Below are 22,057 nucleotides of genomic sequence, written 5' to 3'. Positions count from 1 at the left end.
AGCTAAATTCAGTTTATCAGGAGTATGTAGTAATATTCAGTAATATTCAGTTGTTGTTGTTGTTGTTTTTTTTTTTTTTTTTTTTTTTTTTTTTTTTTTTTTTTTTTTTTTTAATATACAAAAAAGAGAGGGCCTCTAGTTAATAAGGATTTTCTGGAACGATAACGAACCACAATAGTTCAAAGTTGCGTATTTTAAGCTCTCATTTAAATGCGCATCATCGATGGCTTCCGGAAACGTACCTCCCACCGCATTCACTTTTTTCCACTGGGCGATTGTATATGGGCAATTATGTAGACTGAAAATTTACGGCGGGGTATATTTCATTTTGCTTTCAAACTTAGTTTATCGTGATACGTATGTCGAGGATCCCCCATATATATAAAAAAAAAAAAAAGTTTAAGTAGCTAAAAATTTCATCAATGTGCATTCTAAAATTGTTTTCAATTCACTTTCAGCTGCGTCCGCAGCAATTGTTGTTACGAATACGTTGTGCGTGCTAATCTCGGCTCAGTACATACGTACTCGACTCGCCGAAGTCGTTTTGTGTGCTCCAGCAATTCGCCTTCAGCTGCGCCTGCAGCGATTGTTGTTATTAAGATGTTGTGCGTGCTGATATCAGCTCATTACATACTTGACACTCTGAAGGCGTTTTATGTGGGTTTTACTAACGGGCGCTATGTTGCCAAAACGCATTAACTTGTTTATGTCTGATAATGTTGACTTCGAAGTGTACCGTGAGGTGTACCGAAGTGTACTTCCGCCGTTTACCGTGTAGGCCGCGCTGCTATCGAGTAAACAGTAAACTGTACCGGCAAGCCGTCGCCGCCATTTTGGATTTTGGTCCCTTCTTGCTTTCCCGTACGTGAATCGTGTGAATCGTATTTATGTTTTCTCTGGTGTGAATTCTCTTTGGTGAATCGTGAATTGTGATTGAAAGTGCCGACTTTAATTGTAAAGTTTCTTGCATGTATGCTAAAGACATTTTATCGCCATAATGGTATTGAAACGTGTGCTGATAATTGGAGCATCTCAGACGAAGTACTTCGATGGTTACTTGCAGCCGTCGCTAACTTTGGAGGTATGTAATTCTGTTTCCCTCTCAATTACAAATATTTGTTCAGTTTTACTTTTACAGTATTAATTAGTATCATACAGTTCAATTTGCTGTTAAATTCCTATCAATTTCACGTCACTGTATGATGAGGAATGAAGGGTACATACAAGTGTGCAACATGTGTCTGTGTTAGAAAAAATGGTATTTCTCTACCAATTTTTGATAGACAACCCATTCAATTCCCTTAGAGACTCGATCCTAATGATTATAATTAGTAAACCTCAATGGATATCGTAATCTTAGCCTGGTAGTAGGGAATCCTAGGTCTTTTTCCTTACCCTTTAGATGAGACTTGTTTGTCGATATTGTTTTTCTAAATGGGGGCTACTACATCTGCGTTTTGCCTTTCCTCCTAACTTATCTATTTGTAGATCGTGGAAGTCATTCACTCACAGCAAATGCAAATCCATTAACTACTGATTTAAATCACATGTGGCACATTTTGATGGGACCCCAACTAGTGATTCCCTGTTCAAATTCTCTCGTATAAAAAGCGGCTCCAGTTTTTGAAGGAGCACTTGTGCTGTTTTGAGCCTTGTGTTGGTACAGCACACCTTACCTTCCATTTTTAAAACTGCTCCAAAATTAACTGGACAGTTATGACTTGTTGCAGCAACATCTAAGAATCTTGTTCTGCCTCTCATCTGATTTATCTTCTACGTGCATCATTGGTTAAAACCCTAGCCTATTTTTTCAAGACCTTTCTTTGCCAAAGATCTGAAGTAGCTGTGGTCTTAAATAGCAGTCAATCAATTACCACCAGTGGATGACTCATTTATGATAGGAAACTCATATTTATTTGCAAATCAACCGTAACTATTAATTGAATGGTTACTTATAGAGTTTTCCATGGATGGTGCATGTAACGTCTGACCAATCACTCGTACCTGAGATGAGTGGAGAGCTGCAGTATTAAAAATGCTCAATTCTCAGAGAATTAAAATCTGGTACTCTGAATTTTATCGGCACTTTTATGACGAATTTACAGCCTAGCAATTTATATTGATACATCTGTTCCTGCTTGTACTTCCCGCGTTTATACCCCACCTCCTGATTCGACTGTTCAAAGTGCTCACCAAGATGAGGAAATAAAAGTACCTTTATTGATTTTTTCACTCTATAGCAGCCCAAATACTGTCGGAGAAGTATTCGTTTTCGAATATCCTCCTAAAATCGAAAGATTTTATGGCGGATATTCGGAAACGAATACTTCTCCGACAATACTACTATTGGGCCCATATGCGACAGCCTCTCATCCTTCCTGCCCCTCAGCTTCCAAGAGACAGATTTCACTGATTACAACAGCATTTCGATTAACATAGTAAAATTTTACTGCTGTACCCTAGTAGCACAGGTCAGATTGAAAATGTTTTTAAAATGTGTCATTGATCCGAAAAAATGTCTTTAAAACATTTCAATGAAACATCTTGAAAACATATCATGTGTCCAGACGGTTTTGAAAAGGTTTCTAAAACAACTCTATGTCACCCCTAAATTTTGTTTCACAGATACGTCCGATAGATGTTTCTCATACCTTTACAACACATCTCCAATTTGAAAACATTTTCAAAATGTTTTGGATATATTTCAATGAAATGTTCAAAGTTTTTGCGTCACTGAAATGTTTCTAATATGTTTCAACGAGATGAATCAGTCGACACAAGTGGAATGTTTCTAAAACCTTACCGATCTGAGCTGTGCTAGCAGGGAACTCCATGATATAAGCTCCTTTATAATTTACAATGTAAGATTTAATTCCCCCAGGAATCAAAATCAGTTTCCACCAAGCACTAGGTTGCATTTCTAGTTCCTTATCACTTTCAGATTACCATATTGGGTTCAACATGCATCTAGCGCCATTCATTTTTGTTTCAGAAATGTGATTACATAAGAATTACCTATTCTTCTACTCATAATGTGAAGCGTTTGATACTAATTATTTTCATGTTTTCTCTTTTGTTCAGGTAACTGTGAATGCTGTCTCAGGAAGAAAGGTGCAAGATGTGAACATCCAAGGTATGCTGGCAGTTAAGGGTGTAGATCATGTTATTCTTCATCTCGGAACGAATAACATCCCATTGGAAGGTCCTGCTGCAACCCAACGGAGGATGGAGTCCTTATTAAAGGAAATTCGTAGCTTGAATCCTCATTGCACCATGTACGTCTCAAGCATTCTACCGAGAGCATCCAGCTTCTTCCCTGGCACTAGGAGATCACCTGAAGAAATCGAGCACTTGAATGATCGTTCTGCAACCTTAAACTGTCTGTACAAGTCTCTTGTTTCTCGGTGAGTTATCTTTTATGCCAGCCTTTATCTCCTCAAATGATTTTTTTACCACTTGCTGTATTAGGTAGTAAAGATCATGAAATTTATTTTATTTTTAGAAAAGGACCACATTATCTTTGTTCCTGACCAAAAAGGCACATGCCACATGAAGTCTGTAATCAAATTTTGATATGCTGATCCCTCTTCGGTGAAGCAAAATCTATAAATTAGGTGTACCCATCGGAGCAACATAATGATGAATTGGATTGCATTTAGTAAAAGAGAGGTATAGCACAATGCAAAGTTGTTATAATCGTGCAACTAAAGCTTGATCTCTAAAATACCTGCAGAGGTGCAGAAAATACTCTGTCAACATATTGTGGGAAAAAATGTGAAGGCACCTTAATAGAGGGAAACAAATGTGAAGCCAGAAAGCATTTTTGTGAAAAAAATTATTGAATGTATCTTTCATAAGAAAATTACTAAACGCATTACTTATGGCAACAAGAACTGCATCATGCGCTCTTTCATGTGAAGAAAGTAGTGAAACGCGCAGTCTTATGTGGACAGCAGTTTAAAGGATGCCTCAAAAAATGTATAGTAGTCTTATGTACACAGAATTATTAAAGCTAATAAGTTTTTGTACCCCTGAATACCTGAAAGTTTAAATAATTTTGGTTTTTCTACCAAAAACTTTTATTTTCTGAGAGAAAGTTATTCTGTAATTTCTCCGTTTTTTTCCGAGTGACGTGCTAGCCACTTAGTTAAAACAGTCAAGCCTCAACTGCATCATTTTTTGCAATGGAAATCTTTTCTATGTTGATAATATATCCAGATTTTAATTCACTCATTTCCTTTTTTGTTCTTTTTCAGGTTTCCAAATTGTTACTTCATTGACAACAGTGCCCACTTTATGGAAGAAGGAGTAGTAAAGAGATGGTTACTGTCACGGGATGGACTACACTTGACGCCTAATGGTATTAAAAATTTATTAGTTAGTATGCTTTCCTCTCTTGTCATGACTCAGTCATCTGTATTCACCCCACCTCCTCCCCCTCCTTCAGCCTTCTGGTCGTTACCACAATTCTAGGTGGCGGTAGCCACCCCGGCCCAATCCTAAAAAACTCCCTCTAAAAAATGACGACCCAAAAAAAAAAAAAAAAAAAAAAAAAAAAAAAAAAAAAAAAAAAAAAAAAGACGGGTGGCTGCTGCCTAACTAGTTTTACACGAAACAACGCGACCGGGCTTTTCTGCACGGTTTGCGGTCCATTAAGCTCTCCTACTAATTAAGTCGGAGAGTAAACCCCAAAAACCCTATAATATTTGGGTAGAGTATGCTCAGCTCTACTCGTAATGCCCTCGTTTTTTAACTTTAGTTAAATATTAAAAAAGTTATTAAACTTTAACGACAAATTTTGGACCCCAAAACTTGACGATCGTTTTTGACGACATGGACCCCAAAAGCTGACACTGATGGAATTGTTGATGAGCAGAGAGCAGATACGGGGCCCGCGAAACGGTCGGCCGCGGGATTGACCATCGTGTTTAGTTCACTGACATTACAGCTATACCGTAGAAAAAAACCCCATACAAGTATAGATATTTCGAATCAGCGTCACATATACTAAAAATGATTTTTTGGAAATTTGATATTGTTGAGGTGTAATCGAGAACAATTAATAATTAGGTCGTTTATTGCTGCTCTGAAAGTCGGATATGTTGCCAGGGCTGTGGAGGTAAGGGTAGCATAAAACCCATCAAACTGGGGATAATTAGAATCTGTAAACTCCAAGGATCAAACCTTTGAAAAGTTTTCAGACTTACATGGGCGTCGAAAGGAGAATTAATCGAAAGAAGGAGCGGGTCCTTCAATTCTTCAAGCACATTTGAATTTGAAAATAACTTGTAGAACCGCGCGATGGATGGTGAGCGCCGACTCCAGAGGTTAAATTTCAGGTTATGCTACTGTTATTATGGCTTTAAATATTTATAATTAATACGAAGAAGAAAGATTAATTGAAATAATAAGATGAAGATAGATTAATTGATGCGTGTTTCCATTTTATCGTAGCCGAAGATAACTGGATCCATTTCTATATAATCCTTTTATGAGTCCCACACCCTTACTATGAGCTGTTACCATGTGCTGTTACAGTAAGTACCTACTCAGATCGCAACCTGCTATTTCTTCCCAGCGGCCCGGATCTAGTGATCTTTACAAGTAATTGTTTATGAATAATTGATGATATTAGTGAGTCCTAGATACTATTTCTCGTTAATCAGATTCAACAACTATCCACCAGAAAATCATCCTTTCCCTCAATACGATGATGTCTGTCGGGGTCTCAATTTGTGGGGATGAAGTTGTGTTTCCACTTTCTCCTAAAATTTTGCTAGCAGCCGAACTCCTCTGGAGTTGATGTGTCTCTTCTCAGTGTATCATGCTATCGGTGCATAAAGCCTCAATGTTTTCATAGACTTGTAATGCTCTATATTGGAAACGCGGTTTACGCATTCACCAATCAGTCGTGCGTATGTGTCTACTCAAAGAAGCTACGCAGCGCTCCGTTAATGAAATCAACTCAATGTCACAACATCCAAGATACTTGACTTCAAACATTACTGTTAATTTGATTATCAGCAAGTCTCCTTGATTCTGTGTCAGAAGTTGATTGAATCGTCTAATTTGCCTGTATTTGGATAAAATTCTTCAAATCAAGGTCTTTCATATTGACCTCTGCAGAAGGTATGTATCTGTATGCTACTATTTCATTGGTTTGATAAAATTGAAATGCTATAACTAATGCAGGATATCCTTGATGATAACCTCTCTATACATCGGCTAAAATTTGCAGTACCTGGAGACGTAAACTTGCCGTCACTGCTTACCACATATAGGAAATAATACAGAGCAGCTGTTCGATATAATACATCAGTGCCGCCTGACGTCTAGATTATCTGAGTCCTCGCCTGACAAATTTACCCACTATGAGAGTGCGACAGAAAATTAGCTGGTTCATTTGGCACGGAAAATGGATACAGGAATTAATTCTCTGGCACACCCTGAAAGTGAGTTAAAACTCATTAGATGTGGACTTTGGGTAGCCAGAACTGGCAGAATAATGAAAGCTATCGATTGAGACTGAGGCGACTAAAAATATTAGTTGTAATTAATATTTTGGGCTGCAACAGTATATCAACAGAGCATCTTCTTTGACGGAAAGTGGGCATTGAATGCCCGAGTTGAGAAATCTCTCATAAATACCTGCTTACTTTACCTGCCACTGTATTGATGTGAGAGTTACCTTAATCGGATGGTTGCAGAATCTCCCTGGCAATTCCCAGCATAGATATGATGGTGCTCCACATAATTAACTTACCGGCAGAATCATTCGCTCGATAGAATCGTATGAGAGGGATCACATAGCATAGGATATAAAATTAAGCCTTGAATATAGGTGATGTTTATACTTTAACCTCTGGTTCTCGGTCTACGGTACGAAAGGGACGGACTAATACAGAAGAACCATACATGACAAGTGGCTCCTAAGTTGTCATTTATTTGAGTCCTTAGCTGAAAAGTTCATGCCTGAAGGTGCGACAGAAAATGGACTGTTTTTTTCCATCCTTGAAAGTAAAACAAAGAATCAAAATTGTACTCTCCGTTTCACCCTTATAGTGCGTTGAAACTCAATCGCAGCCGACTCTGCATGACCAGAATTGGCAGATACAGACTCATAAAAATGAAATGTTATTGAAAGGAAAACCAAAAATTAAAGTGGTATTCTCTGTTGTACCCTGATAACGCACTGAAACTCAATCGCTGTTGACTCTGTATGACCAGCATTGGCAGATAAAGGCTCCTGAAAATGAAATGTTATCAAACTGTTTCATTACAGTTCAGAAGATTCATGCTATTGAGATCGAAATTTCAGTTGTGGTAACTGTAATTTTTGCTTGCGGAAGCATCAACTTTTACTGTTTATCTTTTCCAATGACGAGTGAACTGGTCACATTTCTCAAGATACAGAATGCCATAGCTTTAGAGACATCTCTCATTAAACTAAAAATATTGATAAATACTTACTTTGCTTACTGTCTTTATGAGACGGTATCACGCGTTTGCAATGTTATTACTGATGATGAAATTGGAGCTCGGAGAAATTGCGATTCGAATGGTCAAAGGACCTGGCAGGCATAACTAGGTATAAGCAGCGTAAATGATAGAGGTCCTGCACTGAGCTGCAGAATCTAGCTTGCATTCTATCATTAGTTCCAAGAATCCAAAAAAAAAATGTTGGATTATGTAAGACATAAAAGGTATCCCTTAACACAGGTGATGCCTCTAATGTAAATCCTGGTTTTGTGCCTACTGTACACAGGAGATGGAACATTACATAGAAGTCCTATATTAAGAGCAGCTCTGAAGTTGTTGATTATCAGGGTTCTTGCCTGACACATTCACCCACTTTGAAGGTGTGACAGTAAATAGACTGGTTAATTTTATCATTGAAAATAAACCCATTATTAGTTAAACTGGCACTCTCCCTTTCACCCTGTTGCGCGTTTAAAGTCAATGTGTCTTTGTGGACTCTAGTTGACCAGAATGGCCAAATGGAGAATCATAATGATGAAAGCTATAAAAGGATTTCATTGCAGCAGGCCGATTATTGAAAGTTTGAAGCAGTCTGATAAGAGATCGAAATGCGATATATTGCACGGTTAAGATAGGGCTGTCTTGCCTTGTCGTACTGACATAGTTTCAATAATCAGCATGCAGTTGAGAAAATTTATGTCATCACAACTAAAGTTTATTGTATACCATCTCCTTATGAACGGAAAGATTTAACGCAAGTACCAAGATGATTTCATATGATGTCTGGATAGGAATGCACATAGTAAACAAGTAAGTAGCAACTTTTCGTTTCAGGCACATTGTGCCCAAGCATTGTGCCCTCAGTAATCAGAGAATCATAAAAGAAAACTCACTCACAACGAAAAAGGTACCTAGAGAGAGAAGGAATCATGCAAAATCAAGAATGGTCACATTTGGAAGTATTATTCCTCGGGGCAGCATAAAATTGAAAATGTTTCGTGCGTACAATGAGAAAACCATTCAAGAAGTTATATTGTTATTAATTTCAGAAATAATATGACATAGAAAAAGAGACAGGAGCCAGGAGAAATTGAAATTGCAATGCTATTTTGCTCAAACCCGATTCAAAATTTCCAACGAAACGAAACAATAACATAATTATCATAACCTCTCTATGCACTATCTATGGCTTAGACTGCGCATTAGGAAATTTCGGCGAGACTAGAGTCCCTTCAGGCGGGACGATAGGCAACTCAGCAACACCCAGCAAGTCCGAGACCGAGACAATGGAAATGCCTGTCATGCCAGTGCCGTTGCCTGATACGGGTACTTTTCGTTCGTATATCCGGATGTATCCACTAAGCGGAAGGCGCGTCTTTACCCTGATTTACCCCGCTAGCTGTCTTACCTACCGCGCGACCTAGATTGCGTTATAAGTCAATGCGCTTTACTGTAGTTTCTATCGTTCGTAGCCAATGAGAATTAGGCATTACGTCAAGTGACCCAACTTTGTCACGATTTCAATACTGACCTGCGGTTTTTTTTCTGTGACGTACAGGGTGTGCCAAAAATATGGATCCTTCCTTACTGATGTCTCGAGAACGATTACAGATTATTGACATGCGGTTTGAACGAAATTCCTTAAAAAAAGGTGGGCCGCTTTCGAGGGGGGGGGGGGGGGGGGGGGGGGGGGTCGTTTCCTCTCTGCCTCGCGCCCGCGGGAACAACTTTTAAATTTAAAATGGGAACTCTCTTTGCCTGATACTTCGTAGAAGTCATACCAAAAATACGTGATATCCTTCCAAAAAAACAAAAATATGATTTTTGTACAAAATTTCGGCCCAATCCAAAAAATGTCACTAATTACCAAAAACAAAAAAAAACAAAAAAAAAACCAGGCACCCAAAAAATATGATGGCAGTACCGTTTGGATTCATCATATAAAAGGAAATGATATCAAAACGGCCCAATTTTCTCTTTCATGCCCATGCAATATACCAAACACCCCAACTTTTTTCACAAAAAAAATAAATAAATAAATAAATAAATAAATAAATACCTATAAGGTATGATGACCTGAACACGTTTATTGGATCCATCGCTTTAAAGGAGTATGATATCAAATCGGCCCAACTTCTCTGAAATATGCCCATCTCGGATCAATAATTTTTTTGAGACCTTCCGACTCATCGCTGAGGAGACACTGATCATTACTTGACCCTTAGTATATGTCCTTGTTTAGATGTCAAAGAGTTCCTTATGAGAACTGTAATGAATTTTTTTTTCTTTGAAGAGATAAAATCAAAAAATCGTCATAAAATTGAAAAAAAAATTCGAAGAAAAAAAAAGGAATGGGCCGGCCGGCACGTACAAAAAAAAAGGGGGAAATGTAGATACATTGGTATGCCCCAACATTTTGGCATGGGTGACCGACCCGGTCTTGCCAACATCCATGAAGTTGCTAAGAAAGAAGCATTGTACAAGTAGGAGGCACATAATATTCGCAATAATACGCCAAGGTTCAGTAGTTTGTAAGGCCTTCTATCAGAAACAAACAAAGAATATGGCATTGCTTGAAAGTTGTTAAGTTGTTCACTCATGTGTGAATATCTTTCAGTCTATCTTTCAATGACGATTTCAAGAAGGACTGATCCTCCTTTTGACGATGATACTTGTTCATGTATATGTGAAAGAGAGACGATAATCACCCTATATTATCTACCACTTGTATGTACGGCCGGCCGGCCCATTCCTTTTTTTTTCTTCGAATTTTTTTTTCAATTTTATGACGATTTTTTGATTTTATCTCTTCAAAGAAAAAAAATTCATTACAGTTCTCATAAGGAACTCTTTGACATCTAAACAAGGACATATACTAAGGGTCAAGTAATGATCAGTGTCTCCTCAGCGATGAGTCGGAAGGTCTCAAAAAAATTATTGATCCGAGATGGGCATATTTCAGAGAAGTTGGGCCGATTTGATATCATACTCCTTTAAAGCGATGGATCCAATAAACGTGTTCAGGTCATCATACCTTATAGGTATTTATTTATTTATTTATTTATTTATTTTTTTTTTTGTGAAAAAAGTTGGGGTGTTTGGTATATTGCATGGGCATGAAAGAGAAAATTGGGCCGTTTTGATATCATTTCCTTTTATATGATGAATCCAAACGGTACTGCCATCATATTTTTTGGGTGCCTTGTTTTTTTTTGTTTTTTTTGTTTTTGGTAATTAGTGACATTTTTTGGATTGGGCCGAAATTTTGTACAAAAATCATATTTTTGTTTTTTTGGAATCTGCATTGACCACCACACCCGCAGCACCACATTCCATTACAGTTCCTCCTCGCGGTTTCTCGTACCGAGATGCACTCCTTTTATCTCCTGCTTTGACGTCGTCAAAGAGCCAAAAGTCAAAAACCTCTCTGCCCCGGCCTTCTTTAGCCACCACTGGATACTCTAAACCCTTGTCTTTCCCATTTTCACCTCCTTCTTTCTCTGTCTCATTTTCTAGTCAGTTGATTACGCAACCTACGCTCTCTCCCACCACCCAACGTAAGTGCACTCCTTCCAGATCTGTGTCGTCTCCTTGCTCTATGTTACCTTCCGCTCAACCCTTGTCTAGTCTGTCTGGCACAATGTGTGCATACCTTCCTGCCACTCAACGAAAGCGCAATCCTTCCAGGTCTGTGTCATCTTATTTCTCTCTTTTATCTTCTGCTCAACCCTTGTCTAGTCAGTCAGGCACTAAGCCTGCTCACCTTCCTGCCAATCAACGGAGACATTCTCCTAGAAAACCTCTAGCTTGTTTATCGCCTGCTGTGATGTCTAATCTTAGCCAATTACCTAAGAAAAGTAAATTAGATGTTACTAAATTAAGTTTTAAAACTACGTTAAATGTTATTCATCCACATCGTCAATTTATTCAATCAATTGTACCATCTTATCGTCCTGTTAATGGTGGCGGTGCTAAGGTTGAGTACCCCCGATTATGTGAACAGTGTTGTAAAACATATCTGACAAAACAGTCTTTTTATAACCATAAAAAAATTTGTGTTCCTACCAATTCTTCAGAAAAGAACTGCACAGTTTCCGAAAAATCCATTGTATACCCCCGATCATGTGAACAGTGCTGTAAAACGTACAAATCAAAGCAGTCATTTTTCAACCATAAAAAACTTTGTATTCCATTCTGTGCTACAGAAAAGACCTGTACAGTTTCTGAAAAATGTATTTCAGTCCCAGAGAAACCTCCTCATTCACCTACTAGTAACAGTATTGTACTTGAGGAAGGCATATCTTTCGACAGTTTTTCAGGCTCTCCAGAAAAATCTGCCCCTGTCAAGAGTATTCAGTATCCTAGAATATGCGACGATTGTTTAAAAAGTTATACAACGAAACAATCATTTTATCGTCACCGTAAATTTAGGTGCGCAGGAATTAGATGTAAGAAATTAATTTGCCCTGTTTGTAAAAAAAATTTAACGCGAAAGACCAATCTAAAAACGCACCAAAGAAATTGTAAGGAAAATGAAACCAAAATTATGTTTCTGTATCCTCGAAAATGTAAAAATTGCTGTAGAACCTACAAGAATAAAGTGTCTTATTGCTCCCACAAAAAAAAGTGTCAGGAATATAAAGCAAAATTATATGAGAACAATTATCATTCCTCTTGTGCGACTTGTCATGCATCGTTCTCCTGTGAATTATCCTTTAAGAAGCATCAAACATTAAATTGTGAAAACTTTAATGTAAAATGTACGTACACTAATTGTAATAGGGTTTTTAGGTCAAGTAAGAGCATGTTTTATCATTTAAACAGCTTTCATCTAAAAGAAGCAACCAAGATTATAAAGTTTGATAATTTTGCTAAATTCAAAGAATGGAAAAAAAAAGTAGAGCATGAAAGTTTTTCATATCAAAGAAAAGTACGGGGCACTGTAGTTTTTAAGGAAGAAAGCATTCACTATTATAAATGTATGTTTTATCGTAAGAAGCGTTCTCTTTTAACTATTAAACAGCAGCGAAGAACAGCAAGGAAAAGAAGGTACGGTCAAATTCCAGAGGGGTCATGCCCCTCTCAAATAATAGCAAGGGTCAAAAAGTCGGGAGAAGTTGAAGTAAAGTACATCTCTTGTCACTGTCATTCTCTCACAAAGGAAAACAACATTTTTCACCGCTGGCAACCCGAAACCAGGGCAGAAGTTAAGCGTCTTCTGGATGAAGGTGTTAGTGCAGATGTTATTAGAAAAAAATTCATTATGAAAAAAGGCGAAAAGATCCATTATCCCCTGAAAGAACATCACATGACAACTAGGGAAATCTTAAGGTACAAGTTCTTGCTGAAAAAGGCAAAACGAAAAGACGATGATGATGCAACATCTATTAAAAAACGTGTTGACCTTATGACAGACGAAGAAAAAAAAGATATTTTAATTTATAAGCCTCAAGGATGTTCTACTTATATAGGAGATGCAAATTTTGATAGCTTACCATATAACAAAGATCTTTTTGTGTATGGGTTTCAAACTGAGCGACAGTTAAAAGAAATGCAAGAGGGATCTAGTCGTGGCCTGTGTATTGATGCCACTCACAAAACAAATCGTTACGATTTTTACCTCTTAAATATTGTGATTCCGGATGAATTTGGGAATGGTTTGGTTGTTGCTCAGTTTGTAACCAATCATCTGGATACTGAAGTCATGTCAATTCTCTTTCGCTCTATTAAAAAAAGGTGTCCACATTTACCTGTCCACACTGTTATGACAGATGATGATCCTGCCTTATGGGAGTCTTTCAAATCTGTCTTCTCAAAAGATAATCCCAATTGGGATGGAAAACATCTACTATGTAAGTGGCATATCCTCAATGCATGGAAAAAGAATTTAAACAAAATTCGCAGGCCAATGTTAAGACGCCTCATCAATAATTATTTAAGAGTACTCATAGATGAAAAAAATGTTCAAAATTTTAAAATTAAGTTGAAAAATTTCCTCAAAAAGTTTTCTGGTTCCCAGTATTCTCGATTCCTAAAATATTTTCGAACTTACTACTTGAATGGTGATAGACCAAAGTTATGGGCAATGTGTTACCGAAATTATTATCATTGTGGTTTGGATACCAATAATTTTGTGGAGTCTTTTCATAGAGTCTTGAAATCCAGATTAAAAAGATCAAGTAATTTAAGAATGGATGATTTAATTGAGCTCCTAGAAGATATGGAGCATGAAAGATACTTGAAACTGGAAGATAGGCGCCTAAAAGGTGAACCACACAAAGATTTTAATAAACCAGATGCTCGTCATAGCAGAAGTATGAAAATACCGCATTCAGCTATAACAACCCTCTCAAATAACAAGTGGTTAGTAAAGTCTGTGAAAAGGAAGGAAGTACTGTATCTTGTTACTAAAAAGATTGAGCAATGTAATCTTGATCATTGTTACGATAAATGCAATAATATGTCATGTTTTGGTCTTTGTGTTCACCTGTATGATTGTAACTGTCCTGATAAAGTAGGTATGTGCAAGCACATACACAGAATTCATTCCTTCTCGACTCGTAATGAGCATAGGTCTGTGACTATTATAAGCAATGATAATGAGAATGCACAAATTTCAAATGAAAGTTGTGAAAAAGATGAAGAGGCTATGAATCCCGAGTGTAATGCGATTGAAATCAGTACAATTGATGTTGAAGAAGAAGTTTGCCTCACACAATTTTGTAGGAGTGACGATAATGATGGGACCTCTGCAAACCAAAATAACAGCAGTAACGCAAGTAACAAAGATGAGGCAGCTCAGTTCGACATTCTTGTTGATGAACTGCGTAAATTATGCAGAACTCAGATTCAGAGCTTAGGTCTCACATTTTAACATCTCTTCGTTCAGAAATCAGTTTCTGTAAATCACAACCTGAAGAATCGGAGGTACAAATCTCCTTCAAACCTTCTTTATCAACAAAGAAATCAAGTGCAACGGTTCCGCCCATGCCCTGTTCATTTGCTCCAAACCAGAAGTCACCGTGCCAACCAAGGATGTATAAAACCATCAAGAAGAGAAAAATTTCTTGCAAGTCATATGCAAAACCGAACAGAGAAGAGCTTGAATGTTTATCTCAAGAATTACTGAATTACAAACATATTGAATGTTCAAATGAGAAAAATGGCTCAGCTGCAAGAGAGGAGGAAAATACAATTGAAACACTCCAGCTCGAATTGAGTTCTCATCCTGATTCGGTTTTACCCCCACAAGTTTCAACTGCAGCAGAAAGCAACATTACCACCGAAACTTCTCAGTTGGAACTTAGCTCTCTACCTGACCCAATTACATTCTTACGCATGATTCCTGAAGCTGTTTCACTTAAAACGTCACCAAAATCTCATTTCGCCCGGAGAAAGAAAGGACAAATCTTTTCATCCCCTTTAACAGATTCTAAAAGTGCAGCCAAGTCTTACAGGTTTGAAGATCTTCATGTCAGCGAACTGGAACTTAAGTCTGTTGACCCTAACATCTCTAATACAGAAGTCGCATTTTTGACCAAAATAGCTAAAGATTTTGTCAAGGGCTGGCTATACGACTCTGTAATCAACATTTTTTTACGTATTCATAGCCACCAAAAATCTAATATTTTCATCCTTGAAACTGCTTTTACTCAAGCAATTCTTGACTGCAATTCATCCTCAGAAGATGTTCTGCTTGTATTGCCCTCAATTAATTATAGGGCTCTGAAATATCTTATCATTCCTGTAAATACTAATGGTCACTGGATTCTCTTTGTTTTTAATTTCTTTGAAAAGAAAATCCTTATTTTTGATCCAATTTGCGAAGGGATCTCCGCAAGTCATTTACAATGTCTATCTAGGTTAAACCAGGTCCTAAGTGTAATTCTCCATGAGAATCTTTCAGCGTGGGCAAAGCCTGAATCACCGAAACATCATTTGCAACAAGACAGAGTTAGTTGCGGGGTGTTCATTTCGTTCTATGCTTTGAAAATTATTCAAAATGAGAACCCCAATATGTTCTTTGATGTAGAAATTTTCAGGCATTACATTTACACATCCATCACAGCTGCTGTCCAACCTTGCTAATTCTCTGTGACATAAAATTCTCTACGCCTCTATGCAGCTCAAAGTTCCTTCACAAATTTTCCCTCCCCTTCTTGTTCTGTCTGCTGTTTAATTTATCTTTTACCATTTATTGTGTATTTATTTATTTTGTTTTACTCATAGTATGTAAATACCTGAGCAATTTCTGCATGTTCCTTGCCCCTCGTTTTTTTTTTATTTTATTTCGTTAAAAAACTTTTTTAATTTCATTCCCTTTAATTTTCTACTAGTCTATTTTTTTTCTTGGTTTTCTTTTCTTTTTAGTAAATATGTAATCTGGAATGGTATTTCATTATTATTCCTGTAGTAATTAGTCCTTGTAAATTCCACTTCATAGTCTCTGATGTAGTCTTTTGTAGTTTGCCTCTGTAGTCTTTCCTTTGTCAAAGTGACTTCTGTCTACAAGCCTTGGAGTTAACTACAAATCAACATTTTCTCTTATGTTTCAGGTGCTGCGCGGCAAATTCTTACATTATGATGTTTAGATTTTGTGATTGGTGTACTTCGATTATGGTGCAAGCTTCTGTTATCGTTCTGTTAAACAATTTTTGTGCTACTTTTTTTGTGTTACTGTGATGAAACTAGTCCTAAAAAATTTTGTGTTCCCTATTTTTTTTTATAAAACCTCATTTTGACTAATTGATTGTGCTCCTGTATCGGAATTATTATAGAAAAAAAGAAAAATGAATAAAGTCTTTTATATATCATCAAATAAAGCGTCTTCTTGTCTTTAATTTCATCTTATACCGCCCACACGTGTTGATATTCCCTATAGAACAATATTTGGACATAAGTACGCAAGGAAATCAATCTATGTCAGAAATTCGTAGCAAAAAATTCTTTGGTGTCAGTAGGTCCATTTCCTCAGGGGACAAAACTATCCTGCCATCGTAAATGACTCATATTTTTCAGCCTGAACTTTCTATAAAGTAATGACCTAAGCAAGTGACGCAAGATTCATCTTAAGATCGTAAAACTCATTCTATACTGATAAATAATTATTCCAGCAGACTTCTTAAAATATCAACAGTACTACTTTAATCACAGCTTTTTTTTTTTTTTATTTATTTATTTTTTGTAATTACACATATTGAATTACAACTTATATTACTAGACCTTACGAGTCTTTACAAATTTGTCTTTAAGCCTAATATAATAAAATAGAAGTAAACACCGCTTTATGGATTACATTAATGATGATAAAGGATGAACAAATGAGATAGAAGTAAAATCCTGTAAAAAAGCGGGAGCAAAAACTAACTAATATTAACTATAATTATTCCTAGAACTAGATTCTATAGAATTTTCCTACTAACTATGCTTTCGCCCCGTCAGTCGACTAAGACTGGTAGGGGCCAGAGGCACGAGCCTAACACCGACGGAAATGAGCCGTGCTCAACTCATGTGGTTTTCGTCTTTTTAACCTCCGGGTCTCGGAGAATTTAATCACAGCTGAGTTATAATTGCCATGGTTCATAAAATGAATTTTCTGTAGGGCTATGGACGAGTTTTTTATTCAAACCTGGTGATAGAAAAATGAATCTGAGATGCAAACAACTAGTTTGGTGATGTTGAGCTCCAACGTTGTATTGGGTTGTATAGGACCAAGGTTGTTTCAATGAAGTTCTGTGCTGTCAATGATAGTCAAATTTACTGACTGGTTATCATGTATTGGTTATTGAAGTAAGCAGAATGTCTAGAAAAGATATGAACCTTAAAATAAATTTTACTTGACTTTTTTTTAAAAAAAAAAAAAAAAGTTATGTATTGCATACATAAGAGTGTAAATCGTACCATAAATCCTTGCCAGCTTTATTTAAATAACATGGTACAATTAAGGGGGCGTGGAAGACAAAGTGGGATAAGTGCAGTTTTTGAAAGAATTGAAATATCAATGACTACAACTAAAACTATTTTTAAAGTATATTCTGTGAAAAATTCACTGCGGAAATCCAATTTTTAAGCATCAAAAAGTGAGTTCAAACTTTCTCTCCTCAATGAGGCTCCATGTAATTTTTAAACTTCAAGCGCTGATCTCTTGAAATAGCAAGAACTGCACTTATGCGCCCTGTCCTCCAAGCCCCTCAATCGTACTCCGTTGGCAAGTATAGGAACCACAAATCCAGGCTCTTCAGTAAAAGCACCTACCTGCATAGGGAAACTCATGGCACATTATACATATGTTGTTTCTAAGATGAGCCCGAAACTGTTGTTCCTAATAGCAAAGTTAAGCCCGGTTTAAAAACAACGTATGTGCCATTAGTTTCCATGCACATAAGTGTTTTTTCCAGAAGAGCCAGAATTTATAGTTCCAAATTGCAAAATGCAGTCCATTTCATCGAGTATCAAACACCTGAGGTTTTCCACAAATCGATGGCCAAAGTGCGAAACCGTGTAGGTATCTCCATTGCGATGACTCCAAATGTCCGCTCCTGTTTTTTTTTTTTTTTTTTTTTTTTTTTTTTTTAAAGAAAAAAGCCAACTTTATATCTTGAAATTCATGAGCAGGTACAGAACATTCTGCTGATAGATAGGAAAAATCAAGGAAGTTTTCAAGAAATCACGTTGATTAGTTTGCCGAGGAAAAAATGAAGTAGGTATAACAGGAAGTCCGCAACGTCGTAAACGGATGCATGTGGCTCTCCACTTCGGCCATCGAAATGCCATGCAAATGTTCATGCATCACACCCTTATGATGAACTGGTCCTCCTATCTCCGCACATCACAAGTCTGATTGACTTCATTCCATAATGGTATTAAAATTATACTTATCTCTGGTTTTTTTTTGCCACTCTTTATTTTCCAAATCTAGTTTTCCCGGCGTCAATAGGTATATTATTCGCATTTAGTACCTCAAAATTGTTTAAAACCACGCCTCTCCCCCCCAGGTGGATTTTAAACATTTTTCGTGGCATTTCATAGCCCCCTAACATATCCTCTTTTTCAGCTCCTCTGATTGACAACTTCTAGTGCGCTGAGAAAATTTCAGAATATGACGCTAAAAAAACTAGTTCTTTGTTCAGATACATACGGCTGCTTTTTACCAGAGTGGGAGATACTGAGCGGTACCTAGGTACTTTATATTCTGGCTCAGTTTTTTTTTTTTATTTATTATTATTATTATTTTTATTTAATAATGTATTTCATGTGTAAAGGAGAAAAACGATCAAATTCTATATTTTTTAATTGGGGTTGAGCCGTAAGCAGTTCAAAAGCAAGGAAAGGTTTTGACTTATTCTTTCAATTATAATTTAAACACATTGTTCATCGTTTCAGTAATATACCCGCCAGTCTAACATTACTCACTCTTTAGTTTGAAAAATTGTTCTTCAGTTCTTGGACTATAATCTAACAAGTCTGCTTAATGATTATATCGCAGCTTAAAAATGTCATTTAAAATCAAGGTCAACTTTGTTAAACCTGAAAATAAATCAAAGGGCTCCAAAGTTTGTCGATTTAAAAGAAGGGTAGGTAGCTGTATGAACTTAAAAGAACTATTATTCTACATTAATCACATTTTTGTCACTTATTGCCGGTTCTCAACTGTTTTTTGAAAGTGATTACAGTCACATACATGTTGTGAAAAATTGATCAAAATTAAGAGCTAGTATTAAAACGCGATTAGTAAATAATAAACTTGTGGATGCACCTTCGCCAACTGGATTATTTCTCCGCTAATTTAAATTTGCCGCCTATTTTTCCCTCTGCAACATCGTCATCATCTGCTATTTACGTCACATCGGGCACCTTCGTTATTATCCGGAAACGTTCGGGCCTAGTCGTAAAGTACACTTCGTGGGTACACCCAGGTGGTCATCATAAATGACCCTGGGAGGTTAACTATTTTGGTTCGGATAGCGCCCGTTAGGCGCACCCGTTTTATGTGCGCAAGTAGCGCAATCTTTTGGAGAACAACAGAAGTGAGTTTGGATGAATCACTTCATTTTTTGTGATACTGTACGCTTTGTCACGAAGTTAGTTTAGTTGCCTGTCCGATCTCAACCCAACTAATGTCACGGAGTTCACTACACGTTCTTCTAAGTGTGCATAATCCTGCCATGTTTTTAAGGATGGAAAAGTGTCTATTCACATTACAGGCAACATAATCAGCACTCTAATCTTGTTCTTTTATTTTTGAATTTTATGATTTTCCATATTTACCCACCACTAGCTTGTAAATTGCCGGCGATTGCTAATTGCCTGCGACACATATAAAACGCCTTCAGAGAGCGAGTATGTAATAAGCTCGCACAATATATTCGTAACAACAATTTCGACAGACGCAGCAGAAGGGGCATTGTCCAGTTAAAAAAGGAGAATGATAGACAGTCCGCATGCTACGAGATAGTGTGTATTCGATCGATCTGAATCGAAGGAAAAATAAAAACGTGAATCGATCGGCTGTCAACTTAACTTATCACAGTTGTATTCTACTCCGATCTTGAGTAAAGCTTATCAATAATTATCGTTTCTTCATTCTGTTCCAGAATTCATTGCCACGAGCTTCTTATAAGGTACGTCATTTTAATTTCCTGAATTGACACATTGTCTGATCGCTCAACCTTACAATAACCGTATTCAATTTTAAATGGATTAATTGGATTGCATTTTGCACAAAGGAACCAAGAGCATTTCAATGTCGTTAAGATTGTGCACCTTTTCTTACCTTGAAAATATAAACTAATAATCTAAATAAGTTTTATCTTTACTTTCAATTAACTATAATTCTAGACAAAAATTACCTCCGTAAATTTAATTTTTTGCTTGATTTCAGTAATTTCATAGCGAAGAATGTAAGTTGAACAATCCTAGCAAAATTGGAATGAGCTTGGTTCCGTTTTGCAAAATTCGATCTAATTTCATTCGGAAACTCTTAACCTTCAAATAGTTCCAGGTCAAAATCCTCTGCCGATATATCATCACTACAAATTAGCATGCACTTAAGGAACTGATCATCAAATGTTCGACTGATACAGTAACATAATTTTCTTGACACTACGCCTTACGAACGAACAAACATATCTGTCGCTTAATGACGATCCTTAGCATTCTATTGGACTTCTTACAGCCAAGAATTTCCGTTAAAACATTTAGCCCCTTGCTAGAACATTCAATGGTTCATATTTGTTAAAAATTTATAGTCCGTATTCAGATACTTTAAGCCCACCTCATATGCACCGCGATATTAAAGCAAATTACACGATATTTTTATCGATTTTATGAGAAAGATACTGTTGGAACTGTACAAAACGTTCTCGATCAACGCCTCCGCTTGAAAAATCGCACATTTTCCGCGATATTGAGATGAACTGGCCGATATTTTTCATCTTTGAAACGAGCGGATATTTTTCATCTTTGAAACGAGCGGAAACACCCCGAGCAACTATTCGAACTCCGGAGTAGGTATGTGGTATCACGCCAAGTTGAAGGAGATTTTTAGCTCTCTACCTATCACGAACAACAGACATCATGAATTTAATGCGCGCGTCGATATTAAAGCCGCGTTTTCAGCGATGTCGAGATGAAAAGTGAGTTATCGTTTAGGACTGACGCCTCCTCGGGAAAATCGCACATTTTCCGCGATATTGAGATGAGTGGGGCCTGATTTTTCACCTTTGAAACGAGCGGAAACACCCCGAGCAACAATTCGAACTCCGGAGTAGGTATGTGGTATCACGCGAGGTTGAAGGAGATTTTTAGCTCTTTACCTATCACGAACTACTGACACCATGAATTGAATGCGCGTGTCGATGTTAAAGGCGCGTTTTCAGCGATGTCGAGATGAAAAGTGAGTAACCGTTTAGGACTGACGTCTCCGCCGAAAGAACCGCATATTTTCCGCGATGTTGAGATGAATTGGGCGTGCTTTTTCACCTTTGAAACGCGCGGAAACACTCCGAGCAACTTTTCGAACTCCGGAGTAAGTATGTGGTATCACGCCAAGTTGAAGGAGATTTTTAGTTCCTTAGCTCTTTACCTATCACGACCTACAGCCATCATGAATTGAATGCGCGCGTCGATATTACAGGAGGCGCGTTTTCAGCGATGTCGAGATGAAAAGTGAGTAATCGTTTAGGACTGACGCCTCCTCGGGAAAAATCGCATATTTTCTGCGATATTGAGATGAATTGGGCGTGATTTTTTCCCTTTGAAACGAGTGGAAACACCCCGAGCAACTATTAGAACTCCGGAGTAAGTATGTGGTATCACGCGAAGTTGAAGGAGTTTTTTAGCTCTCTACCTAACACGAATTATAGACATCATGAATTGAATGCGCGCGTCGATGTCAAAGCGCGTTTTCAGCGATGTCGAGATGAAAAGTGAGTAATCGTTTAGGACTGACGCCTCCGCTGGAAAAATCGTATATTTTCCGCGATATTGATGAATTGGGCGTGATTTTTTACCTTTGAAACGAGCGGGAACACCCCGAGCAACTATTCGAACTCCGGAGTAGGAATGTGGTATCACGCGA

The 22,057-nt window shown here is 37.3% G+C and overlaps 3 protein-coding genes across 6 annotated transcripts in view; 2 read left to right on the top strand and 1 right to left on the bottom strand.

The window, feature by feature from the left end:
* LOC109036250 (UDP-glycosyltransferase UGT5) overlaps positions 1 to 22,057 on the bottom strand; it is a 62,187-nt gene that overhangs the window by 25,472 nt on the left and 14,658 nt on the right. The window lies entirely within an intron of this gene.
* On the top strand, positions 832 to 16,298 carry LOC140223714 (uncharacterized). The gene is made up of 4 exons (XM_072299730.1): positions 832 to 1,081; positions 3,082 to 3,404; positions 4,257 to 4,360; positions 16,035 to 16,298. Exons 1-4 carry the CDS (start codon positions 998 to 1,000, stop codon positions 16,061 to 16,063), a joined length of 540 nt encoding a protein of 179 aa, XP_072155831.1. The 5' UTR covers positions 832 to 997; the 3' UTR covers positions 16,064 to 16,298.
* LOC140224370 (uncharacterized) lies at positions 10,792 to 14,353 on the top strand. The gene has a single exon (XM_072299047.1). The coding sequence runs from the start codon at positions 11,078 to 11,080 to the stop codon at positions 14,351 to 14,353; it is 3,276 nt and encodes a 1,091-aa protein (XP_072155148.1). The 5' UTR covers positions 10,792 to 11,077.

This window comes from Bemisia tabaci, chromosome 4 (genome assembly GCF_918797505.1).
Source record: "Bemisia tabaci chromosome 4, PGI_BMITA_v3".
NCBI classification, from domain to species: Eukaryota; Metazoa; Arthropoda; class Insecta; order Hemiptera; family Aleyrodidae; genus Bemisia; species Bemisia tabaci.
Note: the sequence above shows the minus strand (reverse complement) of the source record. Positions and strands in the feature narration are given on the sequence as shown.